Source organism: Acyrthosiphon pisum, chromosome A2 (assembly GCF_005508785.2).
Source record: "Acyrthosiphon pisum isolate AL4f chromosome A2, pea_aphid_22Mar2018_4r6ur, whole genome shotgun sequence".
Taxonomy (NCBI): domain Eukaryota; kingdom Metazoa; phylum Arthropoda; class Insecta; order Hemiptera; family Aphididae; genus Acyrthosiphon; species Acyrthosiphon pisum.
Genome location: NC_042495.1, coordinates 29,921,738 through 29,938,497, shown reverse-complemented (window position 1 = coordinate 29,938,497; position 16,760 = coordinate 29,921,738). Strand labels below are relative to the sequence as shown.

At 29.1% G+C, this 16,760-nt stretch overlaps 3 protein-coding genes across 6 annotated transcripts in view; 1 reads left to right on the top strand and 2 right to left on the bottom strand.

The window, feature by feature from the left end:
- LOC107883906 overlaps window positions 1-1,767 on the bottom strand; it is a 52,937-nt gene extending 51,170 nt beyond the window's left edge. The window contains exon 1 of the mRNA XM_029490660.1: window positions 1,337-1,767. The gene's annotated coding sequence lies outside the window, so the exon portion shown is untranslated. The remainder of the gene's footprint in view (window positions 1-1,336) is intronic.
- Window positions 1-7,874, bottom strand: part of LOC100570722 (major facilitator superfamily domain-containing protein 6-A) — a 14,133-nt gene extending 6,259 nt beyond the window's left edge. Inside the window, exons 1-2 of one of the 4 annotated variants that reach the window (XM_029490658.1) lie at window positions 7,605-7,874; window positions 4,262-4,355 (exon numbers count right to left, since the gene is read on the bottom strand). In XM_029490658.1, the coding sequence (XP_029346518.1) occupies window positions 4,262-4,328 (67 nt within the window). In that variant the 5' untranslated portion in view covers window positions 4,329-4,355; window positions 7,605-7,874. The other 3 variants (XM_008185443.3, XM_029490659.1, XM_029490657.1) reach the window with 3 other exon arrangements.
- Window positions 7,875-9,603: 1,729 nt separating this feature from the next.
- LOC100158969 (putative nuclease HARBI1) overlaps window positions 9,604-16,760 on the top strand; it is a 12,011-nt gene continuing 4,854 nt past the window's right edge. The window contains exon 1 of the mRNA XM_029490257.1: window positions 9,604-10,478. Coding sequence (XP_029346117.1) covers window positions 10,391-10,478 — 88 coding nt within the window. The 5' untranslated portion in view covers window positions 9,604-10,390. The remainder of the gene's footprint in view (window positions 10,479-16,760) is intronic.

Sequence of the window (16,760 nt, the reverse complement as noted above, 5' to 3'; positions counted from 1 at the left end):
TACTTTAGCTTAGCTAGAGTCTTTTTTAAATAGTTAGCTAGCCTATTATATAAACTTTTATGAGAAGGAAGCCGTGTGGATTGATAGAGTGCTCTCGCCTTCGCTTTTCTACAATTAGTGAACGGACTTGTTCAGAGAGAAATGGGTAATTGTGAGAATAGATCTTTGAGTTGCTTATGGTGTTCGATAAGCTAGCCGCCGAGTGGATGAGGGTGGTAAGGTTATTAACTGCATCATCGATGTCTTGTTCTGATTTTAGCTTAATTTTTAGATTAATGTTTTCATTTACTATATTGTGAAATTTATGACGATCAGTCATCGGTGAAAAAAGAGAAGGTCTATCGTTGAGTGACTGAGGTGAAGCATTAATAATTAGGGTAACGGACGAATGGTCAGAGTTTAAATCCAGACTATTGTTTACCGTACAATATAAATTATTAGGAATTTTAGCGACAAATATATCTAAAATATCTGGCTTTTTCCTTAAGGAAGTAGGCCAGTAGGTTGGTTCAGGGGGAGAAAAAATTTTATATTTGTTTATATTAATCAGGTTGTAGAGTAGGTTGCCGCGAGGATTGGTTACACGGCATCCCCAGCTCTGGTGTTTGGAGTTGTAGTCACCGCCTATTATAAAATTTGTGGGCATAGTGTTAAAGTAGTTGGTTAGATCTGCATTGGATAAATTGTGTCTAGGAGGACTGTAGATAGCAGCGATAGCAAAAGGTATATTATTTAATGTAATTGAGATGGCACAAATTGAATATAATCTTGAGAGAAATTAGTAAGTGGGTGGAATTTTAGTTTAGATTTTATAAGTATAGCTACACCACCATGAGCTGTACCATCTGGGTGGTTAGATTTAAGTAATATATAACCCGGAATAGAGATGTAAGAGTACTTGGTAAAATGGGTTTCCGTGATTAAGGCAATGTCAATGCGTTTATCGTATAACACAGTTTGTAATTCGTTAACATGATTTTTTAGACCGTTAGCATTAAATAATATGATTGACAGGGATTGATTTGTGTAAGGACTGTTATTCATTTCTTTTGACTTAGAAAGGATGAAATTGTTTGTGTTAGGAGTGAGATTAGAGGGTTGACAAGAGATTTAAGCTCGTCGATGAAGGATGTAAGGACTTTGGTTATATCTGGAGAGGGTGGAGGTGGTGATTGGAACGATTGATGGGCTGATTCAGGTGTCGGAAGGTTTTGTGATTGGCCTGCAGTAGCCTGGGCGTAAGATGGTGAAAGGTTTGGAGGAGTACCATTTTCTGGGTGGCTAACTTGTACATTATGAGACTTATATCTAACATTATCTGATATGAAAGCATTACTTGCGACTGGTTTCTTGCGGCGCTGGAGTTCTTTATAAACGCTGCAACCTCTGTAGTTGGCCGGATGGTCCCCTGAGCACAGCGCGCATTTGGCTGGTGAATCTCGTGATTTGGAACATTCTGAGGATGGGTGGAAAGCACTGCAACGGACACAGCGAGCAGAATACCCGCAGTAGGCTCTTGTGTGGCCGTACTCCTGGCAGTTGAGGCACTGGCTTATCACTTTAGGCTTATATGGTTCCTCGACTTTGATTTTGGTATGCAGCAGAGAGGAGAGTTTGAAAATATCGTTCGAATAGTGAGTTGGTTCCAGGTCAACGAAGAAAAGAGGTAGTGGGCATTTGCTGGTCTTATGTAGTACGTTTGTGACTTTCCTTACCTCGAAAAGACGCAGTTCTAATTCGCTTTTTATAAGATCTGTGGATGTAGTCGGGTGGTTATATAATATCATTGTATAAGAAAAACGATTCTGAGCGGAGACGGTATGTTAGTCTAGGTATAAGACATAATATTATATTAGGTACCTATAATAAATTCCAAATTAATCATATCATAATATTTATTAGGTACTTATAACGCGTTATACATCAACAAAACACCGTGGTACTATCATAGATATATAATAGTATACTTTAGAATACGTTATTTTGTCATTTTTTGAACTTTAAATGCTCATAAAAAAATACTGTGACTAACGATTTTTAATATTTTTCATCTGCCTTTGAAACAAAATACTAGGAGCCTTCTATTTAATTTTCAAGCTTTTTTATCCAACAAATAAAATTGTATTGATATTTTTAGAAAAAAAAACCTAAAAAAAAATGGAAAATGAAAATGTCCGTAAAGAGCTCAAAATAAAGTTTTTCCTTAATTTTTCTTTTGTTTATCCCGACGCTTTTGAAAACTACTGTGAAATTTAAATTTTGACCTCCCCAATGCACCAACGATATTCACTTTCTGATCGAACAAGATACTGAAGTTGAAAATCGTAGCATTATTTCGACTACTTATCGTTTACACAGACACAAAAAAAATAAAAAATAAAAAAATAAAAAAACACACATCATTGTAAAATCAATACATTCATCGTTCCACTCAGAATCTAAAAATAGAGAAAAATCCTAACATTTTATATTTTAGATTCTGAGGGGAGGAATGTATTGATTTTACAATGATGTGTAAAAACATTACAATGGTGTTAAATTTTTTTTTTTTTTTATATCCTGTATACAAAATTCCTACCAGAAGGAGTACTTCGATTTCAACATATAGTACCTTATCTTTTAGCAAATTGGATCAAGATTGTACTTTAAAGAGGTCATTTTTCGATTTACTGAATAGTTATTTAATTCTACGGGAAAAACCACCGAATAATTACGAAAAAAGTGAAACACGCACATAATTTTAAAATAGCTCCGCTCAGAATTTAGAACCTATACATAAGGTTTAGAAATAGAAATAAAATAAATTATTTCAATCAATATAGGTACATATTGTTATGGTATTCGAATTATATAAACAGTTTAGGATAAATTTAAATTGTACATAAGTATAATTTATTATATTATTTATCATTAAGATTATTTTTCTTATTTTATAGATTGTGTGAAGATACACCAATTGGGCTGTTTTATATTAGGTATAAAGGAAGTGCGTTTTAAGCTTCTCATTTTCCAGGATTAATGCTGGCAATATAATAATTTATGGTAATAATATTAGTATGATGATATATTATTTGGTTATGTTGTTCATAATTAAACAATGTATCGTTACAAATAGGGTTCTGAAATTTCATGAAATTAATTTTTTTGAAATATTTTACGAAACTTTCATGAAATATTTCATATTAATGAAAGATAAAAAAAAAACAAATTTTAACTTAAAACTATAGTAGAAAGTACAGTAAATACTTTTACTTAGTAAAGTGATAGTGACAAATACTATAGAAATAATTATACAAATTAGATAATAATTATCTATCTTATATTATATCCACATATATATACATATATAATATTATATTACATATACCTATACCTAATAACTTCTTTATATCATGATTTTATGAAACATACAAAAATAATTGACTTAAAAAAATTTAAAAATATATATACTTCAATATTTCAAGATTGGTGAAAGTTTTAAGTATAAATAAACCAATTATTTATGTTTCTTTTTTATANACATTTTTAACTTTTTTTTCCATCGAATTCTAAAACTGATAATTAACGTACAACGTTGCGTGTTCTTTAAAATGTTCCAGGATGCAATTTACGTACTTATAATATATGACTGACCTTATTGGAGGGAGTAAATTATACCTACCTACTCCGATATTACGAATGTATACAGAGTGTAACAAAAATCTCTGACAAAATAAAAAATAATAATTGATACCAGTTTTAAACGTAAGACAAAAATTATGGAAATTATATGGAAGATAAATATTGTAAGAAACATACTTAATTAATATCAGAAAATTCTCAAAGGGATTATACTGAAAAAAGTTGTAAAAGTTTCAAATTTATTAACTCCAAAAAAATATTGATATTTTAAAAAATTGTAAAAAATAATCTTCTTGACTTAAATAATCGTTTTTGGCATCATAATTTGTCTAAAAATTAAATTTACAAAATAATGGGTTATTTTTAATTTTTTTCAAAAAAAAAAAAAAATAGAATACAATCAAAAAATTTTGTTTCCAGTATTAAACAAGAAAATGTATTACAGTGTAGCACAAGCTTAGATAAACTATTTAAAAAATCGTTTAAATATTGATTGGATAAAAATTTATTTCGTTTGTCGTATTTTACCGGTTTTGCCTGATACGGTTATGGGTGAAATCTAACTAAAAATTTTAAATAATTGTCTGCTACAATACACGTTTGTCACATTATTATAATATGATTGTTTTTAAATACTTACATCCCGAGTAAAGGAAATAATGCATTTTCATTAGTAGTAGAGTTTTGTTCACACCTATCAACCACATCTTGAAGCGTTTATTTAAATTGATATCCTGTTAAATTAACACAACAACAAACATTATAATATATTATTTCAACAGACAATTTAATGGCAATTATATTATAAATTTATAGTTGTAAAGAAGAAAATAGGTTATGAGATTATGACTAAATATTAGTAGGTAGGTATTAATACTATTACGGTCGAATGTTGAGAATAATGTAGTGTGTAAATTCTAAGTGTGTACTAATTATTAAAGTTATCAATACCAAAGAAATGCAGGCACATTCGCCAGATAAGAAAATTGATGTCGGAACTAGGCAATAATATTATAACCAGCACTATAGAGAAAATCTGTTACCATAGGTAGTCAAATAATAATAATAAAAAAAAAGATATCATAAATTTATCACGTCGAATATGAATAGTCGTGTTCGGTAGGTATAGGTACCTATTATATAATTATAATAATTAATACGATGAACAAATAAAAAACAAATGAGTATTAATGTTTGAAGTCCATGGTCAGTGTTTAAACAAAATCATTATCTATTATTAAATCGATTGTTTTTAATAAATTATCTACATTGATTATAAATAAAACTGCTCTATATAAATATTCATAATCGACGCTTTTACTTATAAAAAACGATTTATATAATACGACAGTGGTGACAGCTTATTGGACTCGTTTGGATGGATTTTTATCCAAAAATTAATTAAGGTACCTTCTAAGTCATAAAAATATTTTTAATTAAATAAAACAATTTTCTATTAAAATATACGTTATTTTATTATTATACGTTTAATTACGTATAATATTATTGCTAAAATTTGATAAATATTTTTTAAGCAAGCAACTGTGATTTTTTTAATTTTTTTGTGGCCTTTCGCCTATGATACATTCGACTAACGGGCTCAAGTGGCCCATTGTGGCCCATTGGGCCTATTCTCAAATCAATCGAAAAGATCGGTCGAATAGCTCTTTCCGATCTTTGATTTTCGATCAAAAAAGTCTATTCCATTGCTGGTTTTCGATCGAGTGTATTCTCAGACAGTGATCGAATATTGTGAATTGTAAATATTATTTTCGATCGGTTTTTCGATTATCGATTCACATATCACTAAAAACAGTTGTTATTCCATGAAATAATTAATAATTCCATGAAAACATTTATCGGTTATATTTTGATATTAAAAGTTTTCACTTATTAGTTTATAGCTAGTAGTTAGTTTTAAATTTTTAATAGTATTAATAGTTACTACATTCTTGCTTGTTATTAACGCAATATAGATAATTATGTACACATATTAAACTAGAAACAGGATGTGAAAGATAGCGAACCGTAGGCGATTCGCTATATTTCGTGGAAACAGCATTATGGTTTTTTATACATGCACACCGCAGGATACAGATAAGGAATTGACACAATATGGATAAGCCAATAGACCGGGGGTAGGTAGGAGAGCCTGGTCCCTTATAAAAGCAGACTGGAAACCGCCTGTATTCAGACGTGTTCACTCCAATGCACAACAAGCACCTTCACGTCACTCTGTGTAAGAACTTGTCATTTTGGACTTAGTCAAATTAGGTACTGAAGAATATTTTAATAAACTACAAGTAACATTTCACCTGTCTACAAATTTATTTATCAACTACCTTGTCAACATCTTCATCGACAACAAAACAGTCTTGCTTCCTGTAAAAACATAATATTACTCGTAGTCTCCTGGTGATCAGCAACGAGAATATTACGATAATTCACAAGGAAACAAAATTCCGACCACAAAAATACTGGCACCCGGGGCAGTTGTAGCCAATACCCTCCTCCTCCCTCTAAATGTGGCCCTGCGAATAGGCGATGAGCTTAATTCTACAGTTGATGTGACAAAAGAACCATCAAAGTAGAAAAAAGTAAAAAAAAATACTCGTTACCTACCTATTATTTCATAGCGTAGGTCCCTACCTAATTAGTTTTAAAATTTTAAATTTTAGTGAGCACAATTATTGAGAATATAGGTAATATTAAACAAATTAATAATACTACATCAAAATAACCTACCTATATAGGGTTTAATTTTACACACTAGCTGGTAGTAGGTACCTAAATACTTTGAAAAAAACAAACAACAAAATATAACAAATATGAAATATGTAAATACCGTTGTAAAGAGTACAGGTAAATCATTTTTACACACTTTAGGTAGCTACTGTAAAAATACCACACCACAAACAAAATTATAAAATGTTTGTATTGTACATTATAGTAGGTACCTATCATGACGTATTATCAGTCGAAAACAAGTTTACGATTGGTAAATAGTAGACGAAACGAGAAATCGAATACTACTGTCGAAAACTGTTTGAGAATACGGATTTTTAAATTGGCTATAAATATATCCGCTTTCGACGGAATTTTGATCGAAAACCCTTTTCGATTGATTTGAGAATAGGCCCAAAACGAATCTAATAAGCGGCCACCACTGCAGTGTGTTAGAAAACAAAATAGTAATTTAACAATAATATTATTAAATAGGACATTACTTTTGACGTGATCCAAATCTTCTTATAAAAAAAAAGATATTATAATTTTATAACGTCGAATACGAATAGTTGTGTTCGGTAAGTATAAGTACCTATTATATTATTATTATAATAATTAATACAATGAACAAATAAAAAACAAACGAGTATTAATGTTTGAAGTCCATGGTCAGTGTTTAAACCAAATTATTATCTATTATTAAATCGATTGTTTTTAATAAATTATCTTTGTTATACCATTAATTATAAATAAAACTGCTCTATATAAATACTAATATTCGTAATCAATGGTTTTACTTCTAGAAAACGATTTATAAAATACGACAGTGGTGGCAGCTTATTGGACTCGTTCGCCTAGTAGTCTCACACACCTGTTAACGCTGCCGTTTTCGACCGAAGGAGTCAAAAGCCAGTCAGCTCTGGATGGGTTTTTATACAAAAATTAATCATATGTAGGTACCTCTTATTAGTCATAAAAATATTTTTAATTAAACAAATTTTTTTTCTATTTAAATAACATACGTTATTTTATTATTATATATTTAATTACATATAATATAATAGCCGAAACTCGATAAATATTTTTTAAGCAAGCGTGTATTTTTTAAATTTTTTTGGAGCCATTCGCTTATGACACTTTCGATTAACGGGCTCAAGTGCTTTGGTTCCAAACCGAATCTAATAAGCGGCCACCACTGCATTGTGTTAGAAAAAAATATATAAATTTAACAATATTATTATTAAATAGGACGTTACTTTTGACGTGATGCGAATCTTCTTTTTTTGATGTTTTCCGGTGAAGTTAAACTGCGCCACGTGCAGTCGTTATGGATTCCAAGTAGATCAAACCGCATTGAAATTTTATTTTCTAACACTACAGTGTCGTAGGTATATACCTACACATTCCTTTCTTAGATATGAGAAATAGTATTATCGCAATGAAATAGTAAGTTATCAAGTGATTACCTAATTACAAAAATAGGTACGCCACATTCGCTACCATTAAGTAAATTAATTAAATTAAATTAAATTCTCCAACACTATTTTATTTGTTCTTGTTTTTTTGCAATTTTTAAAAAGCTCTTATCGTGTACGTTAATTACATAAGCGAAGGTTAACGATAAAATTAGTTTCCTCCTCTATTCCATAAATCGTATTATAATGTAGCTGATTATTGAACAATGCTTAATTGTATATATTTTGTATGACATAAGCAGCTATTTAGTATTACACAGTTTTAAACACCTTCCTCAGTAGTCACTACTCTGAATTGAATTATATGATATATTTAAAAAATCGCAACGTTATAATATTATATTATAATATTAGGAAAAATCAGAAAATATTTTTGTATTTTATATTTTAACTTTTTTAACTTTGAAGTATTTTTTTTTTTGATAGTACCAATCTACCGCACAAATAGTTATTTATATATGTCTGATATAATTACGTACTATGCTAAACGCAATTTCTTGATAAATTTCTTCATTTCTCAGTTTCGAAACTGTCGGTTACTTTTGTATATTTTGCGTATCCCACAAGTGAAAATTAAATAATTAATACTAATAATAACATCAACTACATAACATTTGTACACGCAAGTGTAATTTTTAAAAAGTCAGACTAGTTATCAAAACTCATAGTGTGTTTGACAATTATTGTTTATTAATTATCACATGGTAGATTATGGTCGATTATGGTCCACATATTATGACATCCATTCAGAAGATATTTAAAATAAATTTGAAATACTTTTAACATTTAAAATTAGTAATAAATAAACAGTGAAACATATAGGTACTAGCATCACATGACATATTGACATATAAGTAAATTGCATATATATTAAATTTAAATTAAGTTATTTTAATTATACTGTTTAAAATTCAAACAATTTATTAAAAATACACTTTTTTTTGTTTTTTTTTTTTTAAAATGAAAAAATACACAAACTCTGAGCTAAGCTTAGTTATTTCAGTTATTTCAGCTTAGCATTTCAGTTTTATTATATTCCAAATAAAATACATTATGTAACATGTAAGTAAATGTGAATTTATTTTAAATTATTTTTCTCAATTACATTTATATTACATCATACATTAATTTAAATTAAACTTAAAAATTCGTTGTTTTATATTATTATAACTCCCGTTTTGATAGCAATTTACATACACGTATTGTATCAGTAGGAAATAAAAAAAATAATAATTAACAGTGATACCTACACCTGTACTACCTACACTTGATTCGTGGTTCAGACGCATAAATGCTGCATAATAATATGTCTATTTGTCAACTAGTAGTACACTAGTTCATTGTACCTACATAATATTATATCTGCCCTACTGACCATGCGTAATAGTATGGGTAATGACATGCCATAACATAGGTAATGGAAACAAACTACAACAAAAAATAGCATGATATTAGGTAGGTTAAACGATAGAAGCATATTTTTGATATAAAAAAATTGTAAAATTCGTTACCAGCTATGTCAGCGTTTCTCAACGTCCTGTGGTACGCGTATACCTACCACTGGTATGGTACTCGGGAATTAACTAGTTAAAATAAAAGTTATCAAAAAAAGTAACTTTTAACTTTTTAACTAGTTACTGCCCAGCTTTGGGCAATAGGGAGGCAATTGCCCAGATTCACTAAGTTTTGAAGTATGAATTTTAATTGTCTTACGTATTAAAATTATAAAACATAATACATAATGAATACGTAATAATATTAAAACATACCGTCCACGTACAATAAATACTAATATGAAATTGTTACCCACGTATTCGTGGTTCATACCACGATTTAGGATGGTATCTTAAACCGTACAGGTTCATACTTCATAATAAAACTGATTGTTGGTATAAATTGGAATCCAAATATTACCCGTTTAACTATAATAATAATAATAAACACTATACAGCCATATGGACGTTATAATAATAATATTGAATCTGATCGGTTTTCATCGTAAAGTATAAATAATTGTGTGTAAACCACAGACATAAAATACTAGATAGCTAACTTGTCTACATTAGGATAATCGATGTTGAAGTCAGCCACCATATGCGTGTGGGTCAATGTTTACATAATTATCATATCAATACTGTATGATAACATGATATTATTCGCACAGAATAAAATTTTTTTATAAAATATAAAAAAAATATAAAAAATATATATTTCTATTACAATGGTTTTTAATGACAACACATAATATCATCCTTCTTCAATATTCCATCGTCAGATATAAAAGTATTTTGACCATCAGATTGTTATCATGTCTTATTGATAAGATAATTATGTAAACATTGACCTACACGCATATGGCGGATAACTTCAATGTTCGATGTCTTGTTAGCTATCTAGTATTTTATATCTGTGGTGTAAACATTGTGCTGCGATATAACGACAGTAATAATAGTTATTTTTATGTAGTTAAAAAAAAAATAGAATGTAGAAAATAACTTAGTTAGTTACTAAGTTATTTTGCTAAAATGAAAGTTATTTGTAAAAAGTAATTTACGAATTTTCCTATTATGATTTATGTGATTAATGAACTGTATATTATTTGCATATTGATATACCTGAAAACCACGACGGAAGTATATCTACCGACGATTGTAGGTATGTATATTATTGTATTTATTGCTATACTATAGACATATTATTATAGTATTTACTAATAATTAATATACTATAGAGACATATTTTAATTACTAATTAGTTGTATTATACTATTACAGTGAATAGTGATTATTATTATTTATTTATTAATTATTTGGAATATAACTAGGAAGTTTATATTTTCTATGAAATGACAACGGTTATGACTTATGATGTATGTTGCATTGTTACCAGTGTACTGTGTACATTGATAAGTAGGTAATAACTAATAATACAATTTCCAGAACGGATCTAATTAGTAATTTCTGATACGGTGATACTTATACCGTGTTTTCTACAAGCTACACTCTACATTCTTTTAATATTATATTGGGATATAAAGAAAATAATATATAAGAATTAATTATTGTCAACTTTATAACTTTATAAGTCTCTACATTATATAATATATTAATATCAGTTTATATAGTAGTGTGTCAACTGGTGTGAGTGTGTGACTATGAGGGTTCCAAGTTCCAACAGTGTAAGAAGAGGGTCTATAGCAGATCATAATTTTGAAAAAACGTTGTTATTAAAATTCAATAAGTATTTCTTATAATCATTTATATATATTATATAATTTATATTTTAAATGTAAGGTACAGCTATAACAAGTATTTATAAAATAATATAGTCTGTGCATTTGTTATTTATTTGTTTTACTTTATACCAAAACTAGTTATTTTCCTCTGACGAGATAAAAAAAACGCTTATGAGTAAGTTAAAGGTATTTAAAAAAATAAAAGTAACTTAACTTTTAACTTAGTTATTATTTTCATGGAAATTTGTGACTTAACTTAGTTACTCAAATTCAGTAACTTTATAATACTAACTTTAACTTAGCTTAGTTGTTTTTATTTAAGGATAACTTAAAATGCACTTAAACTAGTTAAAAAAAATTTGTTAACTTGCCCAGCTTTGCTATTGCCCCTCCCTTTGTGCCGTCCTTGCAGACGGAAAGCTCGTAGGCGCGGTACCCGATATAATGGATCATTATTTACAATTAAATATTGTTCGATTTTTTTGGATATAAATAATGATTTTATCATTTTAATAATGACTTAAATAATAAAAATAATGATTTTACATAATTAATTTTCTTTTTGTGCGCATTAAATTATATTATACTGTCGTAATTTTATAGGTAGTTCCTAATGAGATAAAATTCCATACATGTAATAGTATAACGTATACCTATACGTTTTTGATGCGCAATAAAAAGGTCATTTGGTCAAGTGGTACACGAAAATTTTCAAACTGCGTTGGTAGTAACGTACGTGTATACAGAAAGGTCGAGAACACCTGCTGACCTAGGTACCTATAATATCATTGACAACAATTTAAATACACACTTCAATAAAAATTGTTTTGGGCATAAGTTTGTGCCGTCCCAGCGTCCAAGTAAAAAAAAAAATAATTGAGGTACGACTAAAAAAATTGAAAGTAGTAAAGAAACTCCATTTCTCGGTGCCCCTCTCCCTCGTATTCGAGCACTGCATGTTATAGGTGGATACTATGTGCATAGTAAGTTAATGTTTTAGATCATTATTTCATACTGCAAAATACTTATTTTTGGCTTTTCATTAACTTAAATATTATTTTACTACATTTCTTTTTTAATTAACGTAAAATTAACGGATTCATTTTTCATTTATTAAGAAGTAAGTTAAGTTAATTTATTTTGTTTTTAATTTTATTATATTTTACTATTTCAGTCTATTTCGTTTTCATGTCAAAAAATATTTACCATGAATCGTTTAAAGTTAAAAATGTATATCATTCTAATCTACTTTATTTGGAATTACTATATAAAGTATAAACACTCTAGTCTATAATATTTAGTTTTGGCTTGGAAAAAAATTAAGTACGCTAGTGTTGTATAAACAAATCAACTTTTTTTAACTTAATAAAAAGTTGACAAAACGTGTGTATTAACTTTTAACTTATAACTGATTTAAAGAAATTTAACAAGTTAACAAGTTTTGTTATTGGTGCATATTAAAAAAATCATTAACATCCCCGGCCTTGATATCAATGACGTAATATTATAATAGAATAGACCAGGAATGACACAAAATATGTGAAATTTACGTGACCACATAGATTCATAGTATAAACCTGCAGCGGATTTATCAAAGAGATGATAATAACTTAGTGTAAGCACATAATAGCCTCACATTGTCTATCTCTCTCACTCACGTGTTTGCATCGATGTATAGCTATCGTTCCTTGTCTATTCTATAATTATATGTTTTTGATATTCCACAAATAATGTATGATAAGACCACTCGCTTCATGACCGTCTCGGATCGCCACCACTTATTTTATCCGCTAATTTAGGCCATTCGTTGGTTGTGAGCAAAATACTCTATTTCGATAAAAAAAAAAAAAAAACGTGGACAACAATAGTGTTGACCTAACCTAAGAAATAGTCTCTCGTTCGTTTTGACTCTCTGATTTTAATTATTAAACGTACGTCTACCATTTGATACTATGTGTAATATGTATAGGTGGATAATGTTCACGAATGTTCATAATCGATTATTTTTGCGAATAATAAAATATTATATTGTATACACAAAGAAAATTAGCTACAACAAATAACATAATTATAGTTAAGTCTAGGTAAATCACTTTTGAAAATTTCTAATATCACGTCACTCGTTACATTAGATACTTTTATTAATTTTTTTTTTTTTTTAACGTTTATTTAAATATACACAATCTGTAAATGTTGTTTTACAATAAGTGCATGTGATGGAGGTGTCGTGGCTTGAGTGGCTGGAGATAAGAAGCCGCCCATTGGAGGCACTTAAGGTTGGGATTTTAGGCTAGGATTTTAACTTGCTAGTAAGAGAGGGTGGGATTACAAATTGAGGGAGGTGGAGGTATAAACAATTTTAGATTAGTAGGTCACGACACCAGGTACGTTTTAGACGCCTTCTGGGGTCACCAGGAATAGCGTTGGTAGATAGCTCTGAAATCAAGGGATTACGATGGCTGTGGAACTTTTATTAATTTGATTACATTCCGTCATTATTTTTATTTCGTGACGTAAGTTTTTCGTTAAAAAATTATGTAGTTTCAATCGTAAATAAATTTAATTGATTATTAATTTTTCTCGAATATCCCCTAGACCCCCAGGTTTTGTCATACATTCCACATTCAAAACTTATTTTAATACCGTGGAAAATAACACGCAACTCTATTGTTGATATACATTTCGTTAATCTAAATAAAATATACCGAACTTATAATTACTGCAGCGTTACGTAATTTCGTTACAGTAATTCTTAGTTTTCGTTACACATTACTACCCCGACACTGCAGTAGCTGACTCACTATTGGATAGGTACCAACTATAGTGGGTGGAGACTCGTTTGCGCACATATTAGTATATTTTTTAAATTTACGACAACTCGTTTGCGCACAAAACAGTAAATAATGAAAACCAGCTTTTAGGTACAGTTTTGGGTGTACAGGGTGCCTTAAGCTGCCCAACACGTTCAATATTATTGATATCAATGATCACCCGTTAATAAATATTGAAGTACCTTCAATACAGCCAATACACGGTCAATAATATTCTCAATATCGAATATCGAATAATAATAATGATCGTGTATGACCCGCTTTATCAGACAGGAGTAAGACCGTATAGTCTTAAAGCCCAAGAACAACGAACGGAGCTGAAAACTTTCACATGCACTTCAATAGTAAATTTTATACGCCCCCGCCCTCACATTCACCAAATCATTCAATTACTCATGGAAATTCAAGTCGACACTAATTTAAAAATAAATTCATTAAAAAAAAATAAAGAAAATACCCGTAGAACAGAAATATAAAAAAAACAAAATTTTTTGAAAAAAATATATTCAGATTACAAATCTAAAAAAATTGATCTTATAACATTTTTGACGCAAACGCATACCAATAAATATTAAATATGCATCAACTATAATTTGTGTAATTTGTTAATTTTAATGACTTTTGTAAAATGAATAATGATTGTACCTAATTTATTGTAACTTGTAAATTTTAATGACTTGTAAAAATGATTGTACCTAATTTATTGTAATTTGACAAAATTGTGAATAATGTTTCTAAGGAAGCTGTTCTAAAATAAATAGCTAAAACAATATTTTTAAACCCGCCAGTCTATAACATCAGAATATGATGAGACAGAAAGTCCTAAGCCTTTTAAAGGTTGAAGGAAAATATTGTTTGACTATAATAATTATTATCCACTCTCAGTGTTGACCCAATTGAAAATATGGAGGTACGCAGATTATGTACACCCTATACGTGGATAAATTTCTTGGAAAAAAGGTTTCTATTGTTCATAAATTGTGCGCAAATGAGTTATGTTTTTGTGCGCAAATGAGTTGTAAAAAAGGTAAATGTGCGCAAATGAGTTGTAGCCCTATAGTGCCACCCTATACACATTCGTATTATAGGTCAACAGCTGATATTATGACGTATTGAGCTTTTGGAAATAAAATAATTATTTACCGTTCAATAATGAATAGTCCAGTGTGTTTGGTTATCGCACTTTGTAATAGATAGGTGCTCTATGAACAAAAAAATCGAACATTTTTGATAAATTAAGTGATAAAGAACTTTCGATGAAAAAAAAATCTCATCGTAATAGCTAAATGTTGTATAAATCCATAGTATTATTGTGTTAGGTATATAATCATAGATAACATAGGTACGATCTATTTACTTTTCAGTTGAAATAATTGATATTAATAATAACCATTGATATAATGTACAAACTGTTAACAATAAATTGTTGTTACCTTACAGCGATATACCTAATATTAAATTAAGTACTTAACCAGTTTATTTATCACTTACTCATCGATAGCACCTAGGTATTATGAAATAATAATATATTCGCATAATCGCATCGTTTATGCCTTATGGTTATCTGAACAAATTCACTCAAAAATGATAATCACAACTATTCGCGGACGAATTGATTGTTCAAACCTAATTATTTATAACGTATAATAATTGTCATGCTATACATCTGACCAACGCAGAACGCACCTGTTTCTTACTATCCCGACGGCACACCTATCATAATATTATTATAAAATATATTACGCTATATTTATAAAGAACACTCACGCTCATATTTAAACGTACACTAATGAGTTATTATTTCTTGTTGATTTACGGCGTTATCAGAATGACTTCACACCAACTATATATTTTATGACCGTCTGGCGTCTGTACCTACTATATGGACTATCGAAACACTGAATGTCTTACCACACGACAATAGTAATGAGCAGGGTACCTACTGCAACACACCTCCTTGGTTATAATACGAACCTAGTGGCTGTCGATATTTATACCTGATCCTACCAGTAGGGTAGCAAGGATTTTTTTTCGGGGGTGGCTGATCAACTTTTACACTTTACCTATATTATTTTTAATGATTTATCATTCGTCAGTGTAATAACAAATGTACAACAAATATTATACAGGTTACAGGTAATTATAGGCATACAGGTTTATGATAAACAATATTAGACACAAGGGACAAAAATAATTTTTACACAATAGTAAATATAGGTAGGTAACATATTATTTTTTATGATTTATCACTCGTCAGTGAACAACAAATTTACAACAAGTATTATACAGGTTACAGGTAATTATAGGCATACAGGTTTATTTATTTATTTATTATAATAGTAAACGGGACAGGCCCTTGACATTTATATAGCATTAATAATTAATAATAATAATACACTATTTCATACATAATATTTAACAGATAATAATAATATAATACAAAATAATTAGATACAAATTAATGGCAAATATTGTTATGATAATCGATAAATGATAATAAATGCGATGTTTATGATACAAAGATTAGATAAAGGGAACAATTTAACAAAATAGTATATACATAATAAGCAATATATAATATGGGCGAACGCAGAGTGAACGCGCCATAAACAGCGTGGAGTTGACGTGAACACGTGTCAAACCACACGGTATCGACGTGGTTTTCCGTCCGCCGAATCCAACCTATGACAGGAATCAATATATTTAAATGCAATTTTTTTACAGTAATAAGTATGGGAATTCTGATTGAATAACATAATATTCGATTTTTTTTTTTTCAAAAATTCAAAAATTATCAAAAATTTTTTTTAGGAAAATAAATTTATTAAATTTCCAAGATAGCCATTTTGTTGATCATATTTTTTAAAACAG